The 27,996-nt window shown below is 38.9% G+C and overlaps 4 protein-coding genes and 1 long non-coding RNA gene across 9 annotated transcripts; 4 read left to right on the top strand and 1 right to left on the bottom strand.

The window, feature by feature from the left end:
• Positions 1 to 22: 22 nt before the first annotated feature.
• Positions 23 to 26,035, bottom strand: LOC144081332 (uncharacterized). The gene is made up of 4 exons (XR_013303056.1): positions 25,791 to 26,035; positions 10,220 to 10,932; positions 1,553 to 1,658; positions 23 to 125 (listed from the first exon to the last, which is right to left on the bottom strand). It is a non-coding gene; the product is annotated as an uncharacterized LOC144081332 (long non-coding RNA).
• csrp1a (cysteine and glycine-rich protein 1a) lies at positions 5,528 to 9,534 on the top strand. Its single transcript, XM_077608432.1, has 6 exons — positions 5,528 to 5,691; positions 6,743 to 6,855; positions 7,239 to 7,407; positions 7,496 to 7,625; positions 7,704 to 7,800; positions 7,961 to 9,534. The coding sequence occupies exons 2-6, from the start codon at positions 6,747 to 6,749 to the stop codon at positions 8,035 to 8,037; spliced, it is 582 nt and encodes a 193-aa protein (XP_077464558.1). The 5' UTR covers positions 5,528 to 5,691; positions 6,743 to 6,746; the 3' UTR covers positions 8,038 to 9,534.
• phlda3 (pleckstrin homology-like domain, family A, member 3) lies at positions 9,676 to 13,336 on the top strand. The gene is made up of 3 exons (XM_077608433.1): positions 9,676 to 10,339; positions 10,409 to 10,942; positions 12,878 to 13,336. The coding sequence occupies exon 2, from the start codon at positions 10,498 to 10,500 to the stop codon at positions 10,936 to 10,938; it is 441 nt and encodes a 146-aa protein (XP_077464559.1). The 5' UTR covers positions 9,676 to 10,339; positions 10,409 to 10,497; the 3' UTR covers positions 10,939 to 10,942; positions 12,878 to 13,336.
• On the top strand, positions 14,881 to 19,728 carry tnni1a (troponin I type 1a (skeletal, slow)). Of its 3 annotated transcripts, none has more exons than XM_077623865.1 (7): positions 14,881 to 14,945; positions 15,962 to 16,337; positions 17,338 to 17,491; positions 17,567 to 17,698; positions 17,818 to 17,907; positions 18,362 to 18,538; positions 19,373 to 19,728. In XM_077623865.1, exons 3-7 carry the CDS (start codon positions 17,483 to 17,485, stop codon positions 19,475 to 19,477), a joined length of 513 nt encoding a protein of 170 aa, XP_077479991.1. In that variant the 5' UTR covers positions 14,881 to 14,945; positions 15,962 to 16,337; positions 17,338 to 17,482; the 3' UTR covers positions 19,478 to 19,728. The 3 variants fall into 3 exon arrangements, with proteins under 3 accessions (XP_077479991.1, XP_077480160.1, XP_077480072.1); XM_077624034.1 differs by having other exon boundaries at positions 14,919 to 14,945; positions 16,306 to 16,337; XM_077623946.1 differs by lacking the exon at positions 14,881 to 14,945 and having other exon boundaries at positions 15,048 to 16,337.
• lad1 (ladinin) lies at positions 21,140 to 27,834 on the top strand. 3 transcript variants are annotated; one of them, XM_077608428.1, is made up of 14 exons: positions 21,140 to 21,245; positions 22,328 to 22,492; positions 22,814 to 23,036; positions 24,269 to 24,342; positions 24,454 to 24,625; positions 24,986 to 25,078; positions 25,213 to 25,256; positions 25,341 to 25,383; positions 25,689 to 25,732; positions 25,812 to 25,887; positions 26,856 to 26,984; positions 27,062 to 27,142; positions 27,362 to 27,506; positions 27,586 to 27,834. In XM_077608428.1, the coding sequence occupies exons 1-13, from the start codon at positions 21,208 to 21,210 to the stop codon at positions 27,458 to 27,460; spliced, it is 1,281 nt and encodes a 426-aa protein (XP_077464554.1). In that variant the 5' UTR covers positions 21,140 to 21,207; the 3' UTR covers positions 27,461 to 27,506; positions 27,586 to 27,834. The 3 variants fall into 3 exon arrangements, with proteins under 3 accessions (XP_077464554.1, XP_077464555.1, XP_077464553.1); XM_077608429.1 differs by having other exon boundaries at positions 25,812 to 25,878; positions 27,362 to 27,834; XM_077608427.1 differs by having other exon boundaries at positions 27,362 to 27,834.
• The last annotated feature ends 162 nt before the right edge of the window (positions 27,835 to 27,996 follow it).

Here is a 27,996-nt window from a genome sequence, read left to right as displayed (position 1 = left end):
GCAAAAAAAATTAATGACTCACACTTCTGAGACTGAGGGTGGGTTCTGACCTTCCTGTATGGAATTTGCATGTTCTCTTCATTCTTGGGTGGGTTTTCTCCTAGTGCTCCAATTTCCTCCCACATCTAAAAAACATGCATGGTAAATTGCCTGTAGGTATAAACCTGGGGATAAGCAGTACAGAAAATGAAAGAATGAATGCAGCATCTTTTAGGTCTGCTTGCCAGTTGAGTTTGTTGCGCAGGTTTTAATTAAGCAATTTCTTGATTAATGAGGTCTGGAGGTCAGTGAAAATAAACTTTACTTTGTCAAATGAACATGATCACCCAAAGTAAATGCATGCTTTAACAAGGGGGCAATTATTTTTTCACACAGGGGTAGGTAATCACACCTTCTTAAAAAAAAGTTCACCTTCAAAGTAATTCAACTCTCTGACTTTAAGATTTGTTCTATTATCTTAAAAATAAAACTTTTGCAGAAAAAGAACACATTGAAAAAAGACTAACCATAACAAAGCTTGTATTTTACTTGCTAAAAACAAAACTTCCCAGCACAAACCAAGTGGCATTTTCATAAAGGTTTGGTGATGTGAAATTAAGGGTAATGAAGTCTTATTTACTTTGGAATTATTTTCATTTATTTTAATATATTTTTCTGAACTATTTTTGGTGTTTTGACAATTCTTCAAAGTTGTGTATTCAGATATGACCCAAAAATAAATCTTTAATTCATTGATCAACTAAATTCTAATCTTTTGTCTCACATTACACAGTAGATGGTAAAAAGAGGGGTAGGCTAGGCTTAATTATCGGTTCAATTTGATAAGATCACCCGAAATGAGATGTTCCATACAGAAGAGCAGGCTGTCAATGGGTTAAAAGGACTGTTGCCCAAGGGAACACATACAGTATAAGTGAGTACCTGTACTGACAAGTTGAACCAGCTTAGTCAACTGGGAGATTTTCATCCACCCTTGAAGACTCAATGCAAAGAAAAATGCTATAGACCAGTTTAAGACTTTCATACAGGTAAGTTCACGATTCATGTTATCTCCTGCTTTTTAGGGTCATGCGCTGATTCTTTGGTCAAGCATCATCTTCGTTGTGCATGGGGTAGAGTTTGTTTTCAATAATAAATCATTAATCGAGATAACATAAGCCTCACTCAGTTGCTGTTTCTTCCATCAGTCAGTGTCCCGTGTTTACCGAGCACTCGGCTGTTGACATTGGTCAAGATGAACGCTAGGCTCAATTAAACTGCAACATCTAATTACTTCATTCTCACAGTTAGACACACACCTTAATAGAAAAAAAAATATTTCAACCACTTTTTAGTTGCAGTATGTATATACATGTACACATATATACATATACATACTTAAATATACATAAATAAATATATTTATTTATATACATAAGGTGAAACTAAAAATTATCTACAGCTATGGAACAAGGTGAAGAACCCAACACAAAAGATAGTATGCATTTTTAGTATGAATCCAAAGTAATCCACTACGTTCACATCTGATGGTTAACATTATGTAACAATTTACCTTTTTTGACAATGGTGTTTTCTTTTTCGTCATGTTATTTTTTTTCTTAGACTGGAGAACAGAATCCGATCCAAGACAAGCTGGTTGGCTATTTGTAGAAGAACTTCTGCAAAATAACAAAGAATCAAAATCATTAGGTCTGACGGTGGACATTGGGGAGGACAAAGAGTCACAAGACCGGGCCTTAGTTTGCTTTTACAAGAAAGACAACATTCAGTGGGCCTCCCCATTTGAATGCAAACTTCAAGGTAGCACAAGTACAGGATATGAAATAGTCAAGATATTTTTTGCATGCATAGCAATAGGTGAAGTCACAGGTGTTCATTTTAATATCTGGTGGAAGAGCATATTATTCTTATGCCATTACTGGAAAAGATACATTACAATAGATACATTAATTTTTGTGTTCAGCAGAATGGGATAATTTTCCAAAAGATACATGATCACCATGGCAAGCTGGTCACGGTCTTAAAATATGAAATGTAGATTGAATTCAGGAGTGCAGCTCATTTGTCCTCAAAATAACCATATACCTAATTCAACATAAACAACCGCTCCTATGGGAGATTTAAAAACAATGTACATTTTTTTCCAGGTGACGTTGCCACCGGAAGTGGAGTTCTCCGTCATATGATGTCGATGGTCATTTTCAGGCTAACAAGTGGATTCCATATAAACTTAGGTTGTACACAGACAGAATATGAACAAAAAAATATGTAACATTGCTATCACATTGTGTGATATTTGTACCATATTAGAATATTTTATAAGTTAATGGAGAAAAGTTTCTAATGCTGTCAGTGACTTAAAATTACAATGAAACATTTTGTCATTTTAATCAAAGCTCTTTTTTTTTTCACTGCATGAGCAGGAATCGGCACCATTACCAAAGTCTTTGAGGGTCAGCCTGATCACCTCATCCCCTCAATATCAGATGGCCTACTTGACAACGACATGTTCTCTGTAGCAGGGCGCATGATTGGCCTATCATTTTTGCATCACGGGCCAAGTTTTCCAGGACTTAGCCTGGCCATTATTCACACTCTCTTTGGTGGTTCTTTGGGGAAAACTCCTATAACAGTACAGGATTGCCCTGATCTTGATATTCGTGACATGGTGACGATGGTGAGCTTTGCTGAGACACAAGAACAACAACAAAAAGCAGTCATCAATGTGCATACACATTGCTATATGAATAAGATAACACTGTCATTTTTTTTTAGCTCAGTGCAGATGCTCAAATAAACAACCTTGACACCATTAATCAGCTTTGTGTGCTGTGGCATCTCCCCACACCTAATGCTAGCAACAGGAAGTGGCTGTCTGAAAAGCTTCTTTTGCACGCGGTAACTGAAACGTCCTACTTTTGTTTCTCAATTCCTAATGTGGTGACAATCAACATCCTCCAACTTGTACGACACAACACTTGCCTGTGTTTGAGTTCAAAATGAACTAAGGTCCCGCAGTACCTTGACTTATAAACTAATATTATTTTTGGTATGCATATCATTAGTGTTATGTTAAACATAACTGCATGACTTATGGACTTTACAGTCAACCCAAAAGTCAGAATGGGGTGACCTTGTTGCACAGATGATATAGTATCAAATCTTTGTACTGCAGGTGATTGAGCGAACAAGAAGTCAAATCAATCAGTTCCAAAAAGGCCTCCGAGACACAGGACTGTGGCAGATGCTGATTCATAGAAGAGAGATCATTCCTATTCTATTTTCTCGGGAATCAGAGACACATGTAACATCTCAGGTTGGGAGGCAACAATGGTGCTCCTTGATCATTTCACTATTTCTTCATTCATTTATCTTCCAATCCGCTTATCCTTGCAAGGGTCACGGGTCTACTGCAGACCATTCCAGCTAACTAACTATGACAAATACTCCTCTTATGCGCTTTAAATAGAACGAGGAAGAGTTGGAACATTATCATATAACGCGATCCCTCCCTGTCTGTCCTCAGAAAAAAAAAAAAAAATGTCATTACAGATGCTCTTGGATTGCATCACGTGGCCTTTTTCAACAACTGTCATCTTCGAGAATTACGAGATGGTTGATTTTGATGAGTGTGATATTGTGGATGCAACTAGAGTGTCTGGCTATTTGAAAACCTTTATTAAGAATGGTGTGTATTGTTCAAGCAAGTCAACATTTGACAGGACTCTGGCAGGTGCTCTATAAAAATCTGATTTCTTTTATTTTGAACACAGCTTCATCTGCTGAGTTGAGGAATCTCATTAGGTACTGGATCGGATGGGAGGTGCCAGCAGGAGAAATGAAGGTGGAAATAGTAGAGGGCATGCTTCCCACAGCTGTAACATGTTTTGAAAAACTGAGGCTGCCGAGGCATTATACAGACTTCAATACATTCCAACTGGATCTGCGGGCATGTATTGCCACCAGCTGGAGTGGCCTTGGTTGCACCTGAAATACTGTATTAAGCAAAGGTTGTCAACTAGGAGTGATGACATTTCAGGGATTGTGCCGCATTCTACTCATCTATTCTGTATAATATTTGTCGTTCAAACTCGAGGCTGCTGCCTGAAACAGCGGACTTGAATTTCAAATTTAATTCATAAAATGTAAAATGTTCTCTATTCACATATGCATATTTGAAAAGTAGTGAAAACAAACAAACAAAAGTGTTTTACTGAAAAGATAAAATGATCAAATGAAATGGTGAAATTAGGTCCCATCACTGGTAGGTGTGCGTGCGTGTGTGTGAGAGTGCGTGTGTGTGTGTGTGTGTGAGAGTGTGTGTGTGTGAGAGTGCATGTGTGTGTGAGAGTGCGTGCGTGTGTGAGAGTGCGTGCGTGTGTGAGAGTGCGTGCGTGTGTGAGAGTGCGTGCGTGTGTGAGAGTGCGTGTGTGTGTGGGAGTGTGTGTGTGTGAGAGTGCGTGTGTGTGAGAGTGTGTGTGTGTGAGAGTGCGTGTGTGTGAGAGTGCGTGTGTGTGAGAGTGCGTGTGTGTGAGAGTGAGTGTGTGTGAGAGTGTGTGTGTGTGAGAGTGCGTGTGTGTGTGAGAGTGCGTGGGTGTGTGTGTGAGTGTGTGGGTGTGAGAGAGTGCGTGGCTGTGAGAGTGTGCGTGTGTGTGTGAGAGTGCGTGTGAGAGTGCATGTGAGAGTGTGTGTGAGAGTGCGTGCGTGCGTGTGAGAGTGCATGTGTGTGAGAGTGCGTGTGTGTGAGTGTGTGTGAGAGTGCATGTGTGAGTGCGTGTGTGTGAGTGCGTGTGTGTGAGTGCGTGTGTGAGAGTGCGTGTGTGTGAGAGTGCGTGTGTGAGAGAGTGCCTGTGTGTGAGTGCATGTGTGTGAGAGTGCGTGTGTGTGAGAGTGCGTGTGTGTGAGAGTGCGTGTGTGAGAGTGCGTGTGAGAGTGCGTGTGAGAGTGCGTGCGCGTGCGTGTGTGCGTGTTGCGTATTAACTGGCTAGGCCAATCTATATTCATTGTCACAAACTACCACAGGGTGGTAGTAGTTTCCCTTATCCAACAATAACTTTAACAAGTACGCCTACTAATACGTATTGTCATTCAAGCATACAGTGTATGGACTGACCTTTTAGAGCACATATCCAAAAGTCATTTGGGTTTGTGTAATAAAAGAAATAGGTTGGAATTAATCTAAATACATGGTTTCCCTATTGAGGGTAATCATGTGTGAAAGGTCATGGTATTAAAAGACAAAAAAAACACTGGCATATTTAAAAATACATTCTACTCACAATTAAATAGGGTGTTCTGTCACATTGTAAAACCGTCCCAATGAATGCGCTCACATTTTCAAAAGCAACGCCAGTAAGGATATCTCCATCATTTCAGTGTACAGTACAGTTTATGTTAAAGTTTGTTGCATAGTTTATTTCCATTTTCTCTGAGAAAAAAAACTGCAACTATCAAATGTAGGCAGTTTCCTTAGTCTTCTGATTACTCCTCCCACAGTTTAGTCAGAAATTCCTTTTTCCTGGAACGCTTGGGCGGTTTGTTGACTGGAGCGGTAAGGGGAGTAGCACCTCCCTCTCAGGCTCAGCGCAGACAGAGGAAGTGTTGCGACAGGACTGCTTAACTGATGATCGGAGTCAGACTTTAACCTGTCCACCACCACCGCAGATTGACACAAACCAAAAGCAACTGCAGGTATGTTAAAAATCAAGTTTCCTTCCTCCTCTAATTGTATTTTGCTGCCAACACATAATGGGTAAACGCCCTTTCCGACTCAGTGATAGGGAGAAATTCTTGTTTGAGTTTGCAGAACGGCAGAAACCTTAGACGTACTAACTTGATTTGAAAGCCTCGGAGATAAAACATAATTACAAATAATGTCCTAAAACAAGGGTGGTTTATGTAAAGAACATAACTGCCATTGGCATGTTTGACTTTCAATTTTTACCTGGTTTTAAGCATTCCTGTGCAGCTCTGTTGTTAACCCACACATTTATACTTGTTGCTCATCTCGGAATGACAATAGCTAGGATAATGTGATTACTTCACTTCCAGCAAAGACTTCTGTGCTGATGTTGACGCAACAGGATTGAATGAAAATTGGCAAGAAAGTTTTTAATTGTAGTCATGAATGGAACCAAATAGAAATACAGTAACTGGCATGAAATAAAATAACGCAAAAAGACATCCCAAAAAGGAAAGGCAGTGTTAGATGAATATTTTAGAGTTGAAATATTTAGCTACAGTACAAAGGGAAAGAATGCAAGACAGCCTTGACGTAGCGTTCGTGTTGAGTCCTTATCAACAAATCACATTTCCTGTGCAGTACATTCCCATCTGCCATAATGGCATGAGCCAGTTAGAATGCATGGTAATACAGAATATATGATGGAGAGTGCAAAGATGAAGTGGAATATCTTTTAGAGTGAGGAACGTGGAAGTGGAAAGACAAGAATCCGCTGTGAAAGTCATTGTGGCTACAGAGCAAAATTCAGGAAAGATGCCTGGCAACTTCACATCACACTACTCTAATATGATTTTCCACACAAGTTTTTGGATGTCAATCATGCAGGGAAGCCAGAGCAATTTTATCGCAGTGAAATTACACACAAAGCAGAGAGGTATCGCAAAACAATTTCACCTGTATATCAAGTCTTTTTGCGGTTGGGCATATTTTTTTAAGTCATCTACAATAAAATGAAGATTAAATAAAATATTTATGTGTTCTTGCATCCATTCTTTCAAGAAGAATGAATTTGGGAGGAGGAAACCAATGTGGACGTTGTAAGAAGACCGTTTACTTTGCAGAAGAGGTACTCTGTGACAGTCGGCGATTCCACAAGTCCTGCTTCATGTGCTGTGAGTGACTGCTTACTGTCTAATTCAGGTTTGCTTGCTAAGCTATATCTGGGAGCTTGTCTCTCAATGTGCTAGCACAACAGAAAATAATTGAGAAGCACTGGTCTAGTGTACGTGTCTAATATCGCCTAAAATGATGTTGTTAACTCATCATTGCACAAAATGCAGAGACTACCATGTTACAAATGAAAGAATTGATTTGATGTAGACAGAATTGTAATGACATCATTTGTTTTTCTATGTCGCAATGGTACATTCCTCCAGCGGAATTCAGAGGAAAACAAAAAAGCTCCACCATAAAAGGAACTGACAGCCCAGACCAGTGAGCTCAAAGATTGCTTTTGCTGGCAAATACGTAAATTTTCATGTCTCCATCTGCTTAGTGTCATGTGGGAAGGGGCTAGACAGTACAACTGTTGCTGTTCATCTGGATGAAATCCACTGCAAAGCATGCTACAACAAGAAGTACGGGCCAAAGGGTTATGGCTATGGTGTGGGAGCAGGGACTCTTAATATGGACAAGGGAGAGGGCCAGGGTATCACCCACCAAGAGTGAGTACTAGAAAAGACTTTGCAAAGATTCACCCTTTTCCAACGTCTTTCAGGCATTTTAGTCCAATTAACGGTTACCCCTTTGCAGACCTGCTCCTCATCGCCCGACCACCAACCCGAACCCATCAAAGTTCGCTCAGAAATTCGGAGGATCAGACAAGTGTCCTCGTTGTGGCAAGGCCGTCTACGCCGCGGAGAAAGTGATGGGAGCTGGCAGTGTAAGAATGAGAATTCATGACAAAAGTTTGCTTGCAAAAATAAATCATAGGAATAATTCCATTTCTATTGAATTACAGTCATGGCACAAGACAGGCTGTTTTCGCTGTGCATCATGTGGGAAGGGACTTGAGTCAACCACACTTGCTGACAAGGATGGAGAAATCTACTGTAAAAGTATGAAATAAACATCTATGGCTGATTATTAGCATTATTTTCAGATGTCACAATATTTGCATTTGCACACTGAAGCAAGACTGGAAGCTAGCACTGTTCTTAATAGAATGAGGCAGCAGAGGGCGCTATATATCCAAACTTTTTTTTTCTTCCCCTCCAGGCTGTTATGCAAAGAACTTTGGTCCAAAGGGGTATGGATATGGAGGTGGGGCTGGAGCTCTCTCACACACTCAGTAGATGGAACCAACAAAAGAAGACTTCAGTGCCACTAAGCAAAAACCTGCACACTTATACCGGTGTCAACATTAGGCGCATCGGCACGAACAAAACTAATGGATTATATTCAAATACTCTGATTGTTTGTTCTTCAAATGATACCTCTGATCATGAATTTCAGTGGAATATATATATATATATATATATATATATATATATATATATATATATATACACATACACACACATATATATATACACATATATATTGCATTATGTATAAGATGAATACCAGTGAATCTTTTCCCAAAAGAAAAACTATCAATCTCTTCAGTCAGACAGAGAACCAAACAAACAAAAACAAAATTATGCAGATAGATGGACCAATATTGAAATATGGAAAATGCTGTTACTAGATTATTATGTGTTGAAATTGATATTCATGTCAAAATATTCCTACTATTAAAACTTGATACTCAGACTGATAGTCATTTGAAAGGCACAATGTATTATTACCAAGAACACTTGAGGGTAACTAAACTATGTAGATCTTGACTTAGAAAGATGATGTTAACACTATGTCTTAATGTAAAAATCTTTTTCTTTGTCAATGATTATTTCTATTCTTATAGTATTAGATTTCAAAGAGGTAGAGCATGCTCACACTGTTAGAATTTATAATCAAATTTTGAGGAAGCAGACAGCAGTTTTCACTCCATTAGGCCAGCACTATTTAGGTAAATGAGGAAAATTTGGAACTTGAACTGAAGCCACTATTGCTGTTGCTGTCATTCAACATAATAATAATGGTACGGAAATAAGTGATAAAATACATAAATGCTTCAAAAAGTAACCACGGTTAATCTACTTTTCTTTTACTATCAACTGATTATTTTATAATAGAAGTGTACATAAACCTGGGGTTTCACCTGTGACATAAAAAAAAAATCTTAATTTCTGACTGGAAATGCAAAGTATGAGTATTGGATCAGTATCGCCGATACTTGCTTGAATTCTTGTCAGTGTTACAGAGAACATTGGTCGTAATAAACATTGCTCATGTCATTGCAATTTACGTAGCAAGGAGAATTAAAAGTGGAAAAGTGACATGAATTTAAGTTCAAGGACATGATTCCCATTCATAGTAGACATTCCTCTCATAACAAAGAGTTGACACATCACGATGGCGTGACCACATTGAAGTCATGTGTACGATCCACCCATTAAGTGCATTCTGTCACCGGCCTAGAAGGCATGTCAAGAACGTGAGATATGCAGAACTATGAGACTTTCCTTCAGAGCCTCTAAGGTGACGTGGGAAAAACAACAATAACAACTTCTTTCTCTTGCAATAACCACTGCATTCCAATATGTAACTTCCTGATTTTATGTATTTGCCAATTATTACTATTAATTCATTGAAAGATTCCCAAAGATGCTAAAAATCCAAACAAACAAAACTAAGTCTACAACCTATTTTTTTCATTATTAAATCTGAATATGTATAATTAAGTACAATTTGTGAGCTCCTGTGTCTCTTCTGTTCTGGCAAATTACAAGCAATCAATCTATTAACATTTTTGGGGACAGTGGTCCCTACTGTGGACTTCTATTCAAAGTTACCGTATTTTCATCTTATGTCATGCAGTCCGGGTCACAGAATATGTATTGTGGTAATTGAGAGGTAGTTGATATTGGAAACACTTAATGACAGCAGTAGATGTCCATTGAGGCATTTGGACATAAAACAATATAATTGGACAGATAAAACATATTATATAACTGGATAAATAAAAATGCACGTAATCTCTAGAAATGTAACAAATGAACACATTAAGGAATAACAAGGTGTGCTGAAATGTCAGCATGTTTTAGCAGATTTGGGCCTTATCGTAGTCAGAGAGTTACTTGTAACTAAGATTGTGTCTGGTCATGTAAGTCTTGTGATTATTGTTGCTATGTCTCATTTGTAAAACTGGTAGACCCACAGTCAATTTCTAGAGAAACTAAAGTTAATCCAATGTAGAATAAAGAGGGAAAAACAAGTATACTGTAGCCTAAAGTAGCAGAGCAGATGTGTTGTTTCTTTTAAAGTATGGCATAGTCAAACAACATTTTTTTCTCAAAAGGTTTCCCAGGTAAACGTAACGCGTCACGGCCGTCTCTAAAAATAGTCATCTCATCAAGAAGCTCGTCATCATACCTTAATTGCAAGCATTTCCAGTCGTCTGGGGCAGCAGCTTTTTTGGGATGTCACTAATGTGGAGAGAGGGCGTGTCCGTCTGCCTACACTGCGAACAGGTGCACTGGGGCAGGTGGGCGGGTGAGTTGCCTTTTTCCCCCAGGCCGGGCATGTTCCAACATATCCACTGACAGCCCATTCTCTCTCCAGGCATGAAGCAACAGCGATGTAGTCGCCGTTGATATTCCGCGCAAGATGAGGATTTGACACTCGTTCCTGGTGTCCGAGCTCTCCCCTCGATGTCTCTCCCGACCAAAGCTACGCGTGACGGGCTGCTGGAGAAGCGCAGTAGCGGTCTCCTCCAGCTTTGGAAGAAAAAGCGTTGCGTGCTGACGGACGAGGGGCTCCGGCTGCGCAGCTGTAAGGGTCCCGCAGCGGGGCACGCTCGGTCGCCGTGCGCCGCTTGGAGCTCCGGCTCCAGAGCTAAGGAGCTGCCCTTCGAGAGCATGGTGACGGTGGACTGCGTGGAGTACAAGAGGGGCCTGGTCTACTTCACCGTAGTCATGGCCACCGGCAAGGAGATTGACTTCCGCTGTCCGCAGGACGGTACGGCGTGGAACGCGGAGATCGCCTTGGCTCTGGTCCGTTACAAGAACCTCCAGGCCGTGGAGAGTGGCAGAAAGAGGCACATCTCCGCCGCTCACAGGTGCAGCACCGAGGTGGACAATGAGGACCTGTGACAAGGTATGGTACTAGTAAATATTACCCATGAATCAGACCTACAATGGACAGGGATGGAAGATGTAACTGTAGTCACATAATTTAGAAAGTACAATTGTTTGTATAAAAGAGAGACTGGTGGAAAAATACATCCAATATCCACCCAGAGTAAAAGTACAAAAAAAATAGAAGTATAGTCACGTTGTACTTTGACTATATCCCATCAAAGTGTTGCATTTTATATCCTAATACATTACGATGTTCATAATATTACAAATGCTATAACATTATGATAGGCAATCATATTGCGAAACATATCAAGTTATAGGATGTATCATTGCAAAAAGCACCGTAAGCAAATACGGTCATTGTCAGCAAGTTTCCACTTGTCTTTCTGAGGGCTAGAATCAAACGCTTTTAATGAGATTAACATATCTTTGGTATGTGGTAAGAAGCTCTTTGAATTGTTCTCATCAAAAGTCTATGTAGAATCCCTAATGCTCTAGCAGGTTATTCATAAACAAGACTTTTTTTCCTACTTGCTTGACCATTTGAACACATTCATACAGTGAACTCCTGTATATACAAATTCTGATAATGGTAGAATTTATGGGGGACCTTATCACTGTTGTTTGAAGAATAATTTGTTAGTGTTGAAGCGACAGTAATAAAAGTGTTTTAGCCTGATTATTACTTTGGTGGGAACTATATATTGGAATTAGCTAAGGATATACAAGTATTAATAAAGTAATTTTGGATTTATTCAGTAAAACTGTGTACCTGGTGATCTCTCACAGGGCAAACACCAAAAAGATGAGAAGCATTAGTTTAACAAATGCAACAATTTAACGTATGGTACACCGACACAGTCCATTGCAATCTATCAATCAATTTTCTATAAACCATGTTCGGGTCAGGATGGTGCTGGACCCATAACAGTTGAATCTTGGCAGAAGGGGGGCTACACAGATAACCATTTATATGCATATTAAAGTCCTAAATGAATCCAAGACTAGCCCCAAATGTTGCCATATAAATCATACGCATGTAAATGAATTATACAAAGCGGTGTTTCCGATCTTCTCATTGTGTATTTGGGGCGTAATATTCGGTATGTCACTTGAGACAAAGCTAAAATACTATGAGTAGCAATTTGAATTTTGGTGGGTTCAGAAAGCTTGTGAGCAGTTCAAATGCCTTTAGGCTTCTCAAATTGCCACTAGTTTTCCTGAATTCACTTACTGAATGAGAGTCATCAAGTGTCAAATAATGTCTAGCCTCTGAAGAGTCTTCATTTATTTGTTGTTTGGAGTGCTAATTATTGTGAGATAAAAGGGTGAAACCAAAACATCAATGTTCTTTAGAATAAAGAGTCAAAAGAGAATGTAATTGAAATGTGGCCGCTCCCTGTTGGTATCCTCGATGATGACAGTCTTCTCAGCATAAAAAAGCAAAAGTTTCACACAAAGCCATTATTAAGTTGCAATTTGAGCCTGCATAATAACACGGGACTGCCTCTCCCTCAGTCGACAGCCAAGTATTTTCCACCACGTACACTTTCCAGAGTACATCATTTTAACCATTTGAACATATTGCCTGAATGGAGTACATTACAGCTTTCCAATACCTTTGGTTCAACTATGTATAGTATAATCATATACTATACAACCCAGAACTTCTATGTACTATACATTGAGTATATGCGTAGATGAAAATGCTCAAATTCTCAGGCAGGCATTGACGACAACAGTGTGGTTTATTGAAAAACCTCATGTCCATGGAGTGAGCATTTAAGTCTGATCTATGAGCTCACAGGCCAGGAATCTGCAGCGACATTTCCTTAAGTGAGCCCAGTAGCTGAGTTCCCAAATTAGCCGTGGCAACAGTGTCATGTAGCTGTTGTAATGTGTCATTTTTACATTGACAGATAAGCATGTGTTCTGCTTTTTTTCCCCTTAGCATTTCTCCATGCAAAGAGTGGACCAAGAAGGACTTTCCAGTACTTTTCCAAAGGACCAGATGCTGATGAAGTCGTGCAAACTCTTTCTGAGCTCATTTATAAACTCTTTCATGCTGGCATGCAAAGTCAATCAAACTCTTCTCTATCTTTTCTGTTGTTTTTGACAATGCTGATAATCCTTTGGTATTGGTACAGAAACGCTTGGATTCTTTCACCCCGTGTGCCTTGATATTTCACTTACATACTTAACAAGAGTCACTTTATGTCTTAAGTCTTTGCTTACAATTGGGGAAAATGCTGTTCGACTGACTTGTAAAAATAATATCTTATTATAGACTGATAAGATCTATGTTATTATCTGTAGATGAACATTATGAATTATGAATGTTATGTTTTTATTCATTGTACAATTTCTCTTATTATAATGTATAAAATAAATAAAGCATTACTTAGTTGCACAGCGAGGTCTGTTCTTTTTTTTTATTTTTTTATAAAGCCAACAGTATAAATGACAATGTAAATGATTGACGGTTGCATTCATAACATTCTGTTTTGATTTTTTTTTAAATCCCTGGAGAGCTGAATAGCTGGAAAATGTCAAAAATGTCCCCATCAGCCAGTTTCCACTATTTGCTACGTCTAGCAGATGTTAGTCATTTTTTTCTGTCACCAAAACAACCTTCACTATTTTAGTGTGCAGCTGAATTCAAGGCAAAAGGGAAATAAGGCTTTCTTGTGCCATGGACGTTGTGTATCCAATTGTGAAAAACCACAAAGCTATTGCCACACCTTGTGAGTCAGCAACAGGGAAAAAACGGTAAGGCACACCAAGTAACAGAGCTAGGCATGTACGTAGAAGCAACTTAAACCTCACATGAAGCAGCAGATTTGTTTTGTGCATTCTAAGGTGAGGCATTTAAACATTCAGTTTCTGTATGTAGGGAATGATTCTGATGAACAGATGCTTGTGAGACACTGGAAAGGTTGCATAAGTACCAAAAGTTAGTTTCATTTGAGTTGTGACGTTGAATTCAGTCGGCTGCAGAGTTCATTATTGCAAACACAGCAGTTCCCTGCAATTGATGAATGCTTTTGTTGATTTTTTTTTTCAAGGGAGGCACTATGAATCAGAATACCACATTTGGACTTGAGCTGCCACATCAAGTCAAGTATTTTTGACAAAAATAAATCTAGGTTTGGCTACCAACTCAGGGTAACTGAAAAAAACTCATCGTCTTTCCTGTTGTGTGGGTATTTAACCACTTTAGGCTTTCTGTTTGGGTTGTGTGAGTGCATGTACACATTTTTAGTTCCCAAAGGCTGATGGGATGGAATTGCATCTGGCCTTGGATTAGACCTATTAAAAATGTATTTTATAAGTCTGATTTTAAAAAATGTAATGGGAAAAATGTAAAATATTTTTAACAGCCGTCAGCCAGTTTGCTAAGAGATCCTCATGTCACAGGAAATTAATTCTAATTTGCTATGAGAATCATAGAGTCCATCCACTCCAAACAATATATTTTTATTCATTTATTTATTATGCACTAGGACTAGGAGCATGTTGTCTCACTCAAAACAAAATCATGCTCTTCCACTAGATGGCAGAAGCCATTTCATTATAACTTGTCTACTGGGACAAATGTGGTAGTTGTGATGTGATTTTTTTCTTTTTTATTGTATTGGAAAATGTGTGTTTTGTTTCAATAATGATGACAGTTCAACAATTTTAAGTCTAAAACAGAAAGTCGGCACTCATGATTAACTTTCCCGGGCCACACAAAATGATGTGGCGGGCCAGATTTGGCCCCCAGGCCGCCACTTTGACACGTGGTCTAGAGTCTAGACCTGCCTTGTCCCTGTTTTAAGACGGATCTTTGAGAGACAAGTGGGGGGAGCATAGCAAGATTAAACAGTGAGAGAAATGGGGAAGACTAATAATACCCTCCACTAACAAAAGAGAAAGAGAGAAGCGGGATAATGGGAGGTGCAGTTAAATAAGAGGGGCCCTGATTTGTGTTGCTCATCTTCTGTTTTGTCGGATCCTCTTCGCTTCTTCTGTCACTGGTAAGACCCTTTAAATGTGGTCGAGTTATGCTCTTGCTGCTACTGCTACAACCTATGATATGAATAATAATAATAATAATAAAGGTGCTTTCAATCTTTTTGACTTGCTATTAGAGATGTCAACAAAATATTCATTTGTTAAACATTTACATAAACAGTGTCATTAATTGGATGTCCTATTTCAGTAGTCCCGTTAATAATATAAGTTTGGACATTAAAATCAAAGGTTTTCTGCATACTCGAGTTGGAACATTCAATAAATCAGAATTGAGATAATTCTTCAAGATGACGGATTCTTTCCATGCACTTAATGTTAAAAGGTAAATTGGCTCCACCACAGCGGTTTTCCAGCATTTTATAAATTACTGATGGTAAATCCCTGGCTGCTTTAGAGCCAAATCACCATCCACAGCTGTCTATCCGATCTCCCCAACATCTATTTGGGGAGACAAGTCATTCAGATTCCTCTGTGCAAGATAATCCCATGGAAGAAGACAGAGACAGTGGACAGAACTGGTTGAGACACAGTTATCTATTTGGAATCTTCCTAATCCACTGTAGCAATCTATGGATGTGCAATGGAGTGTATTCTGCATCAGTGATGTGACTCTCGGTCCAGTGTGGGAGGGATGGCCAACGGGTTATATAAAAACACCGTTTGAGTCACATAAATCACCCACTTACGATCCGATGGGTAAAAATATTGTAAAAGAATGTAGTGATGCATAACTTCAGGACATCCAAGACAGGATTTACTATCTTTTTCAGACAATGCAATGCATTTGTTCGTCGAACGTGATTTATTATTGTGTTATTTAGGAATGTGTATATTGTTTGTGGGTTTAGTGAGAGATAAATGTCTGTCTTGATCCGTTTACTTAAATCAGTATATTCGGATTATGCTCCAAAAAATAGGCCTTACTTTGATGTCATGACCCAGATCTGTTCAGATATTTCAAATAGGAATTTAATCCTCGTACCAGTAATTAATTCGCTTCTAACATTGTTCCCAAAAGGTTTTAGCCTGAACACAATAGATCAACTTGGCAAATAAGTCATTTCAAGCTATTATAAAAATCTCACTCACAATGTTAAGCATGATTAATGCACTTAAACCTGATGAAATTACACATAATAGATCATATTAATGCACTGCATTTGGTTATGTGACCATCTTTGTTGTGAAAAACTAAGTGTTGGTTGGAATGTTAACCAAGAGAACGACTAAACTTTTTGTTATTGGCCTGCAAATGGATGCATTCTGGGCACTGGCTCAGAGAGATGCATGCATAGATGATGTGACACAACAACTGCCAACGATGGTTTAGTGAACGTCTAATCTTTCCTATTTCTTCTCCAGCAAGATTCCATCCTCAGGATGCCGGAGCATTTGTGAGTTATGAGAATGAAATCTTATTATAGGCTTTTCAAGTTCCACCAAATAAAGACACACACAGAGTTAAGACAAAAATAATAACTGCTTTGTTATTTTTTTGAAAAATTATTAATGATCTATTGGTGGCCTGGAGGAAGAGTGGTTAGCACATAATCCTCACAGTTTTGGGGTTGAGGGTTTGATCCCGGGTGGTTCCTTACTGTGTGGAGTTTGCATATTCTCGCCAGGCTTGCTTGAGTTTTCTCCGGGTACACCGGTTTCCTCCCACATCCCAAAAACATTTTAAGCTGGTTGAACACTCAATTGCCCCTAGGTATTGGTGTGAGTGGATTTGTTGTCCATGTCTATGTGCCCTGCGATTGGCTGGCCACCAATTCAGGGTGTCCCCTGCCTGGTGCCCATAGTTAGCTGGGATAGGCTCCAGCACCCCCCACAATGAATGAATAGTTAGCTATTATTTGGAAATGTAAAGAATGAATCTGGCAGAACATTTAAGTCTATCTTAAGCACCCCACTAGAGGGAGCCTGCTTACCACTGGTGGTGCTCCTACAATGAAATCAATGTACGTACTGTATACAAAGAGATGTATACATCATGATAAATTTTGGACATTTTTATTGCTTTTTACATCCTGAAAATGTTCAATCTTTTTTTTTCGTGTTATTTAATAATCACTAAAAGTCATTTGCAACATTATAAAAGGTACAGTAAAACATTACAGCACACTATTTAATCACCAAAACAAAACCTTGTTTGTGGCTGATAGAATGAATAGAATGACATCAGGGTAAAGGATATTTTTTTCTATAAATGGTAACAAAATGTCTAATAAGATCTTTTTTCCAGGTGTGCTAGATGCAGTCAGTGTGAATAATTAATGTTACATTGGGCTAGTCTAAAAAAAATATGCACAGCTCATGCAAATGACAGCTTCCACATCTTAAAATGTCTTGATATTAACAACTGTATTCTTCTCTTTACGCTCTTTCTTGCAGACCAGAGGTAAGATGCAACATTCACGAACAACAATTCAGCCAATTCAATATCTATCCATAACCAAAACACCAGTTCAGAAACCAATGACAAAATATCATATTATTCATCTAGAGAAAACCAAAGATTTCAGCTTCAAGGAAGCTTATGCTCAAGGTGAGAAAAAAATGACCACAGGTGGGAAGCAGATATCACATTCTTTGACTCATAGATTTATATATTTTTTTGAAGAGTCTGATGGTTGCAAAGGCCAAAGATGAACTAGAGCAGGAGATGCTTGAAAAAGAGCGAGAGAAACAGAGGTACTTGGCAGAGAGAGCACCATCCGGCAACATCAGCCACATGAGTGTAGGACAGTTACAGGTGCGTACAATGTGCTTGGACCAAGTTAACAAACTTTGGTTGTTCAAAACAAAGAGAAGTGTCTTTTTTCTCTATGAGACCATAGAAATATATAGTTTGTTTTTGTGTTCTACGTGTAGGATCTGTGTCGAGAGCTCCACTCCAAAATTGACGCGGTAGATGAGGAGCGATATGACATCGAGGCTAAAGTGATGCTAAACACACGTGAGGTGCGTCAGTTGCTTCCTTAGGTTTACTGCCATTTGCTTTTTTTCCTCTAAACATAAAATGTCACGTTGTATGTCACATTTATACATAACATGAACTAATTCTGGCGGCCCGGGAGAGCGACTGGTTAGCGTGTAGGCCTCACAGCTATGGGGTCCTGGGTTCGGGTCTGCGTGGGTTTCCTCCGGGTACTCCGGTTTCCTTCCACATTAAAAAAAAACATGATTGTCGGCTGATTGGACAGTCTAAATTGCCCCTAGGTATGGCTGTAAGTATGCATGGGTGTCCGTCTCCTTGTGCCCTGCGATCGGCTGGCCACTGATTCAGGGTGTCCCCCGCCTCTGGCCTGGAGACAGCTGGCTCCAGCACCCCCCGCAACCCTAATGAGGATAAAGCGGTTCAAAAAATGAGATGAGGTGAGATGAACTAATTCTCAATTGTTTGTCCCCTGTCCAGATTTCAGATCTGAGTATCAAGGTGCTGGACCTCAGGGGAAAATTCAAGAAGCCCGCCCTTCGCCGCGTTCGCGTGTCTGCAGATGCAATCCTTCGCTCACTGCTGGGGTCAAAGCATAGCGTTTCGATGGACCTCAGAGCAAACCTCAAGTCTGTCAAGAAAGATGACTCAGAGAAGGTGTGTGCACTGTGCCGGTAAAACACCGAACCAATAAGAAGGTTGTTCTGGAGTATGTGAAAGGATGCTGTCAAAATTGTCATAAATAAAGCCACTCACTTTTAAATCCACTGGGGGTGTACTCACGACACTCAAGTGTACCATGTCACTTTTATGATATGACAAATGCATGCTACTTTCTTTAGCATCTTTTTACACCTTCACATAATTCTACTTTGCCTTCCTCTGCGTGACATACGGGTACTCATGCCTGAAATGTATTGCCATTGATGCAGACCGCCATTTTGTAAATTTCATAAACAAATAATTGTCCAGTCAAAAGCAAAGTTGCATTTTTAGGTTTAATCAAAACACCAACTGTCAAGTTGCAGTTTTAACGTGTAGGTTTTGCCACTTTGCATTGTGTGTGGCCACATTCGCTTAGTTTTTAACCAGGGAAACCGCTTCCTCAAGAAATATGACCAAACACACTACATAGTACTAATAAGGAAAAAAACAAATCTCCTGCATGACCACGATTGACGTATTAGTGGCAAAACACATCTGCAGCTAAAAAAGTATTGCATAATGTGAAGTGTGTGAGAAAAAAATGTAGATACAGAGCCGTAAGCTGGTGAGCTCCTGCAACTTTGTGTGTAGGAACAGAATCCAAGACAATGACACCATTGTACAAAGAAAAAAGCACTTTGTGATTGGTTACCCAGAGTGTGTGTGTTATATGAGTGTCAGCCAATACTTGTGCATATCCAAGTTGTATAAATTGTCCCACTGTACGAATAAATGGTTTTTAAGGAATATGTTTACAACTTTTACAAACTTTTCTCTATTCTGCAGAAAAGACCGGTGGAAGACAGTGACTGGAGGAAAAATGTGGAGGCCATGTCAGGCATGGAGGGAAGAAAGAAGATGTTTGATGCTGCCAAGGGTTCTGCCCAGTGAAGGCACAACTGGAGTTCATCTTGTTCTCACCATCAATTACAGCTACTTCCATCAATACATGACAGCGTCTGTTCCATCTAGCTGCTTTAAACTGTATGACGATTCAACTTTGAATCTTTGTAACTTCTTTGGTCACTTTGAATACATTTGAAAACATCAACGCAATTAACTGGTAACACAACTTGCAACTGAACAACATCTGTTTTCTTATGAGGTGTTGTTACATCACACCATTTGAATGTATCTTCAAATAAAAGCCTGGCCTGGCCTGGCTTCACGTTCCAGGTCAGTGGCATTCAGTTTCAGATTTGTTCAATTTTCAATATTCCACACATATGTATACATTCAACACAAGCAACTCTGTGACTCTGTTGTATATCAGCTAGTTACTTACATGTCCAGGCTTAATTGGGCAAAACATTTGATTGTACACAAGTGACTGATCAAATTTAATCCTGACATGACTGGAAATGCTGCTGCAATCGCAAAAGTGGCAACATTACAAATGAGCAAACCGGTTTCTGGAACTGATTTAATTGAGGCCATGATAAATCCATATAACTCATTTAGATCTGTACAAAAATGTAATTTAGCACTGCATTTCTATAACGGTCAAATATTCAGATAACACTGAAAAGCCTTACCACCAATGTTCCCTCTAAGCTGCGCGCGTGCGTAATTGCGCACTACTCTCGTCTTCTCCGCACACAGCAAATCATATGGAGCTCACAAAATAAAATCCCTTTTTTTTAGTTGAGGCCGACGCGCGAACCACTCATCCACCGGGCCGCCCATTCATAGATATTAATCATTACATTTTATTATTACTAAATCATTTATGTGTAGTAGACATACACCTGCTTATGGCAGGTGTGATACTGGTGTGTGCCCATAGCGAGCAATTATGATGTTGCTCACACCGGTACTCAGTGTGCTTAGGGAGGTTGTCTTTCTGCCCAGACAAACAAAAAATTAGAGGGAACATTGCTTACCACATCCCCTTTCCCATTTCAGCTGTTTCAACAATCACCTGTATTTATGCCTCTCCTGTCATGACATTGTATTACGTGCAACTATCCTAATGTTCTTTTTGTAGGACACCACAACACTTAACATTACCTCATGTGACATTCAGTTGCACATGGTGAGGTAGTGTACACAGGTTTTACGGATCCTGGGGCAGAGTCCGAAAAACAGGGCTTCAGGGATGGGCGAGGTTTAATCAGAAGTGCAAACAATACTAAGATACACACATACACACCCAATTGGAAACACATACCCTAATATTGCATTTGGTCAAGATTTAGTCCATATTTTAAAACACTATTGGGGGAGACAAACGTCCCCTTTCGGCATCACTAATCATTTGCTTGTGATTTCCTGGCTACTCTGAACAGGATAGGGGATAATGGAGGATCGGGTCTTAATAATAATGCTGCACAGTACAATACAACACGATCAATCTTTCATGCATGTTATGACTGCAAAATACTGCATCTGGTAATAGTGGTAGTTGAATAACAATCTGCCTTTGCTTTATTTCTCTTATTGTTTATATTTGTCGTCTGAAAAGGAAAGGGCTTAAATTCGATGTTCACTCTCTCCCTCAGGTGAGTTAGCTCACCTTTGGTTATATGACACCTCAGTGAACAGGGTAAAGGTAGACTACTTGGTCTGGCCACCGCCCTCCTTTTGCCTGTCATTGGCTTTCAGTCTGAGTTAAGTCCGGCATGTCCGTCAACCGGAGGAACTGGTCCACTTTGTCCAGGTAAGTTACATTTTCTGAAAAATTCCTGCGCCATATGTCATGGAATGTGATTTTCCTCGGGCAAAAACATGTTCTATTAATTTGATTCGATAGTCTTTAAATATGTAGGATCCCTTACCTTTTGAAAGTTAACTACCTTTTTGGTGCGGATTCATGTGAAAGGTTTTTCCAGTTTGATACAAAACAATTTAAAGTATTTGATTCCTAATTGACAGCCATTAGTGTTAAGACACTGATCATGAAACTACTTTTGTCAATAATTAACAATGCTTCACTGTGGTAAGAAACATAAAAATCAACATGAAAGATGAAATCAGTTTGACAATATTTGTAGGAATTCCCATTATTGCATCACTGGTGAGCTAAATTTATAAGTCCTTGTGCTACTCATGTTCCTTGATGGCTATCTGGTCAATGCAGGCACATGTTTGCTTAATGTATAACAAGTTTAACAGAGCACTACCTCATTAAATGTTTATGCCATTGCCGCACTGAAATAACATTCTTGTACAGTATGTATATTTGAAAGCAAGTAGAATTTCCTTTCATGATTTTTAATCAGAAACACACTCCAAAAGACATAATAAAACTAATAGGAAGTAATATTATGTCAAACAATAACTATTGTATTTGCTTGCATTCCTGAGGAGTTTAGTAGTTGAGTGAGCTTGGGAAAATTTGGCTATGAAAAGGCGAAGATATGCATTTATTAAGCACTATTCATAGTACTAAGAGTTACAATAACGTAGCACCCAAATGCTGGCATATTTAGCTTTCTTACTTACAACCACCTTAGGCAGTTTTTTTTTCATTTGTGCATTCTGTAAAGTGAGCATATTGAGAGAGAACACCTCCTCCAGAGTCGTTATGGAGGGTGACAGATTTCCTTACCAAACATTTGATTAAAAAAGTTCAGACTTGAGAAACAAGTTTGGCAAGTTGACTTTGGACTAACGGTTCTTCAAAATGTAGTATAATCCCTTTTTTCAAAAACCATGATATGTGTTATAAAAGATATCATTAGGTACTTTACGACTGATATAAAGCGATATTTCCATTTTACAACTTAACTGTGCTCTCAGCTTGGCGCGCCAGTGGACAGTGGAGGATGAGGAGGAGGTGGAGCGAGAGAGGAGGAGGAGGGTCAAAAGTTCAAGTGGCTGCGACACCGAGGATGACTTCAATGCGGCCCCCCAATCTCCCAGCAAACAGGAGTCCCCACATGAAAGCTTTCAGGACTCCACAAGGTTAAAGTTCAAACGAAAATACTTTATCTTGCCACATTTTCACACCACAGTTTTTCCCCCATCTGGCATCCAGAGTGCCATGACAAGTTTAATGGCTGGTCCCAACGTTGGTTGCTTTCAAGAGACAATAGAGAAGAAGGGATTTGACACCTTTGCCCCATGGGCACATGTCTTCTGAACTGCTTTCAAATTGATACTAAGCATGGGAGCTTGAAATTGAACAAAATTGGATGAATGTCAAGAGAGTATTACTTCGAAGTCTTGCTTGATGATATTTCATATGGGTCTTTCAGGGAATTGGTTGTTATTGTTTCTATCCAGTACAGAGGAGATGCAGGTGGACTTCATGGAGATCCTGCGTGTCCGGGATGAGAAGCGCCAGCTGAGGCGCACCGAATCTCTGAGACGCCAGAAAGGTGTCGGGGAGGAGGATGAGTGTTGCAATAGAGGAGCATCCAGTGAGGAGCTAACTGTGGAACAGTGCAAACCTATCACCGAATCACACCTGCCACAGATGTCAACAGCTCTGATCTCGAGCAGTCATGTAAGATATGTTTGATATACACATGAAAAAAATACAGTCCTTGCTGAAAAATGATTGAATTACATTTCAAAAATTTTATGATTTACAATGAGCCTTCCTCAGCCAATGGAGGACAGGCACCAAGCCATGCCAAAAACCACAGGATTGATGCCCTATCCAAAAATGTATTAAAAATTCCTAAATGTAGTTCAACTTTCGAATTACAGATGAAACAATTAATGGATGGAAATTTCATCAATTATGAAAGTAATCAATAATTATTTTAAAAATCAATGCCGCTGTAAACTAAATATTCTCTATTTGTGTTAGGAATATACTTTATATACATATAGGACTTAAATCAATAATTTTAGTGCATTTTAATTTTAATGTAAAAGCTTTTTGAATAAAAAAAACAGATTCATTGAAAAGATAATTTATATAATGTCATTTTTTTAAAAAAAATCTGTTAAAGCCATACTGTAAAGGCTGTATGACAGAAAATATAAAGGCAGAAACTTAAATACCAACTCATTGTTTCTGCCATAATGTCTTCCAATTTACTTGGTTTTGAAAAAAAATGTTCCAAGACCATTTGTGAAATGGTGTTAAATATTGCTTGTTAAGGCAAGCCAAGACTTTGGCGCCATCTGGTGTTATTTTATGTATGAGACCACAAAAATGCAAACAGGTGACTTTTTACCAAATGCTTGAGGATTCGCAGAGCAAACTACACAAATAAGCATATTTATGTTGTATTTGTACAGAGGAACAATAAGTCAATGCCAAACATTACTGTTTCTCCACACAGAGATTCATGTTAATCATTATCCACATCTTACAAAAACAATTCAGGAATGGGAGCACACAAGGCAAACAAAGAGGAAATACCACCGTGTGGACAAAAACATTGAGTCACTTGAAACAACCGTGCCAACTACTGACCCGAAAAAAAAAAGACTGATTACAAACATTCTTCATAAGCACATGATTCTATTGAATATTGTTTTCTGTTTGAATTTCAAACAAAATCAACGTGATAATTTACTGTCTTGTTTAATACAAAAGGACACAATCTATTAGATAAATGGTTCTTTTCCTCCTGTGGTTGTTTTGTGAATTGAGTTACCATCCACATTAATGTAATAAACTTTTTATCATGCCTTATAAACTCACGATTTATTGAACGTGGGCTTGCCCTGACGATGATGTTATGTAAAGCATTGATAACATCTAAGGTTGTGTCTTGATAGCATGAAAATGGAGAACCACGAGAGAAAAACTCTATTTCCAAGCAACCATCCAACCCAGCGTGCAAGTTTGTCAGGTAAATATAAAATAAATAAATTAATATTATACACGCATACGCATACACATATATAAGAAGTAGCGTGGTGAGTAGCCCTCCCTCACTTTATCCTTGTTATTTCTATTGTAGTTCTGTTTCAATCTCTCTCGACAAGAGTCCCTCCACCAGTGGGCCCTCAACTCCAGTGAGCCCCATCTCGCCAATGAACCCAAGGTCAGCGAGAGAACAATGGACCTCACCTTGCAATAGCCCCTCCTCTCTAGCACCCAGGATCCCCATGCCCAATGGACATGCACCACAGGTAGCAAACACAAACATGTACATGAAAAAGTGGTCAGTGATGTGTTTGGTTGTTAAAAGAAATGGCAATAGATCTCTGATATCAAAAGTAAGATATGTCGATTGTGCCATTTAGTGCACGGTTAACCTTTAATGAACAACAAAAATCTGACATACTCTCTATAGAATTTAAGAAAGTCACCTTGAGATGTATGTCAGAAGTGGATGCTGGTCAAGAAGAAAAACAATAATAATAAAATTGTTTTTTTCCTTGATAGTAGCTACTTTAAGTACAATTTGATAGTTTTATACAGCACATCTGATTTGCATCACTACCCGACTGAATTGCCATGATATTATTCTCTTGTAAAAACCCTTGCAGACCTATGTGATTAGCTCTACGACAAACAATAAGTCTGAGCCCACAACCACACCTGTCTTCAAGAGAAAGAGCTCCAGGACCATATCTTTTAGGGTAAACTCATAACACACCACTGGAAAACCAATATGTAATCTGGTACAGATAAAGCACCAAAATGAAATTATTACATTGAACGAGGAAAAAAAGTCAACATTTGTCATAAGACACAAAGTATGCTTGGTCTACAGATGATGCGAAAGGCAGAGGAAGAGAGTTCACCTTTACAGAGGAGGTCAGAACATATTTTATGACTATTTACTGCGTTATGTGTAAAATGTCGGCAGCTGATCTTGTCCTATTTTGTCTTCGGCTATAGTGCAAGTGTCAGGGTGGCCTCAAAAAAGTTTGACTTCGATAAGGTAAAAGTCAGTGCACCACAACCTGGAATTTCATAACGAGGACAAAGGAATGAGGATTATAAAGAATTTGCACTACTTCAGTCATGAATAAATGTGACACCCACAGTTCAAGGTCAAACTCAAAATCCATCTTGAATGGAATTTAGAGGTTTCCAATTCACAGACTAGTTTTGAAAATGAAATTTCTAGATACTACAAAAAAAAATAAAAAATAAAAATAACATCCTAGCAGAAAAAGTACATATTGCTTGTTATTTACATCAGTATATTTTCGAAATAACTAATTATGGGGACTGTTTGATTAGAATGGACCCCCTAAAGAGGACAAAGAACCATCCTTCCAGAGGAAGTGAGTCAGCTCTAAATATGCAAAATAAAAAAAATAAAAGGGATATAATTTGACTTACCAGAATGAAACTTTTGTGCAGCTCAACGCAACGAGTCTCATCTCGGTCCATCCGGGAGAAAATGGAAAAACTGGCCCAGGCTGCGCAGGTAAATCAGGTGTTTACCGATCTTCAGCAGATTCACATACGCTACATTAATTTCCTCGTATAAAGTGTACTTGTCACAGTATTAATGCCGCATCCATCACTGAAAAATTGTCCCATGTGTCATTGGAACTTCACATGGTGGCATTGTGCTGGATTTATTTGTGTTCCTCACTTCTTATCACGTGACTTTGCTTCACCAATCGGACGAAAGTAAAGCAACATCGTCGCCAATTCGACCAATCGAATGCAGCTAAAACAATCACATGACCACGCACCAAAAATCCGCGCCTGTTTACGACAGCATTGTGGAAAATTGTTTTTAAGTAAGCTATTAAAAAGTTGACACTTACGAACTTTAACCATTTGTAGTGCAAATGACAATCTTTCTATTGATGTGTAAAGATTGCTTCATTCATTCATTTTCCGTGTCCTCACAAAGGTCGCAGGGGGTGCTGGAGCCTATCCCATCCAACTATGGGGTCCACGCGGGTGACACGATGGATTGATGACCAGCCAATTGCATAAAATTGCGTCACTTGAAATTATTATTAGCCAATACTATCTAGATTTTAACATGTATATTTTATACTATTGTTTTGTTGGCATTTGTGCTTAAATTAAAATAAGTTCCCCAATTACTGCCTGATGGTGATGGACATCCAATCCATGTTAAGTGGGACGGTTGGCAGTGAATCATCATGCCTCAGTGCCATTGACGGTAATAGCTGTCCAATCAATGAAACAGACATCAGTGGCAGCAAATGAAATTGCTGAGTATCATTTTTTGCTAAATATTCCCTGAGTATCACTTTTGCTAAATATTCACCTTTACTCGAGTAATAAGAAATTAGGAAGGATTACTTTCCCCCCATTTACTTAAGTCACAGTCCTCCTATTAAACTTGGCGACCACACTACCTTACTACAGGCCTCTGCAGATGTTACTCTTAAATGACTGTTTCATATTACCTTTCCACAGAAATCAGAAATTAGTCGATCTTCTGACGTGGGCCAGCACAGTTTTTATCTTGTGGACGAGGTTTCCAAAAAAAGGGGCCTCTTTGAGAAGGAGCTGCAAGGTGCCACGCCAATAAAACCTTCCAACAGTGTAAGAACGCAGATTTCTGTTTTGCATACGCTCTAAATGAAAACACTTCAATCTTTGGCTGTCTGGTGGAATTTCAGTGCCCGATCTCAGGAACATCTATTCAGGTCAATCCCTGGCTCAGCAAGACTAAACAGATTGGGTCCAACTCCAGTCCCACGGTCAGAACAAACCACTGTACTATATACTACTACCTGTTAATTCTAAGAACACCTAGTGCATAATTGCATGTGACAACTAGGAGGCAGTACTAATCTTTGCATTTCATCAAAATCCCTTTTTTTCCCAATTAATTCTTTCTATATAGTTAAAATATAAATTCATGATTTTGCATTTTCATTCGGGAAAACAGGCAATAATTTACCAATGTTGTGTTACAGGAATTGAAACATGTGGACATCAGCACCAAAAGGAGTTTGTTTGAGAACAGAAGCCTTGAAAATGACACAAACTCCAGGATAGGAAAAATCTACAAGTGAAATAGTTTGATGTCAGATTCATTTGGCAAAGTACAAGAATTTTTGGGTAATCTATTCCATTGTAAATATGGAAAATTGTAGGATTTGAATTGTTTTATAATTGTCTCTAATTTTATTCATTTCAGTTCCTTCCTCCTCTTGGTCTAATTCCTATATGGGGGGAAAATATCTAAATAAAACGGGTTGTTTTTCAAGACTGAAAAAGATGCTACTTCTTTCAAATGAGTCATTTTTTGTGTGTTTATGCAATGTGTCAATATTTCAGCTCTACAAAGAGGTGATGCTGTAAGTTCATTTGCCGATCACAAGTGACTTCTCATGTTGTGTTAGTGTGAAAATTTGTGAAATTAAAGTTTTTATTACAACAAATGTCACTTCTGTTATTGTCAGTTGACTCAAAAATGCTAAATGTATCACCAGCCTAATTTTAGATGTATGCAACCATCCTCCTATCTGCAGATAACAGTTCCGTGACTGTGTTTTGTCACACACGGCTGCCATTAAAGGCCGTGTGTTTGCATTTGCCTCTTCCTTAT

The sequence above is a fragment of the Stigmatopora argus genome, chromosome 1, assembly GCF_051989625.1.
Source record: "Stigmatopora argus isolate UIUO_Sarg chromosome 1, RoL_Sarg_1.0, whole genome shotgun sequence".
Classification (NCBI taxonomy): Eukaryota; Metazoa; Chordata; class Actinopteri; order Syngnathiformes; family Syngnathidae; genus Stigmatopora; species Stigmatopora argus.
The sequence above is the reverse complement of the archived record's forward strand: the minus strand, read 5'-3'. Positions and strand labels throughout refer to the sequence as shown.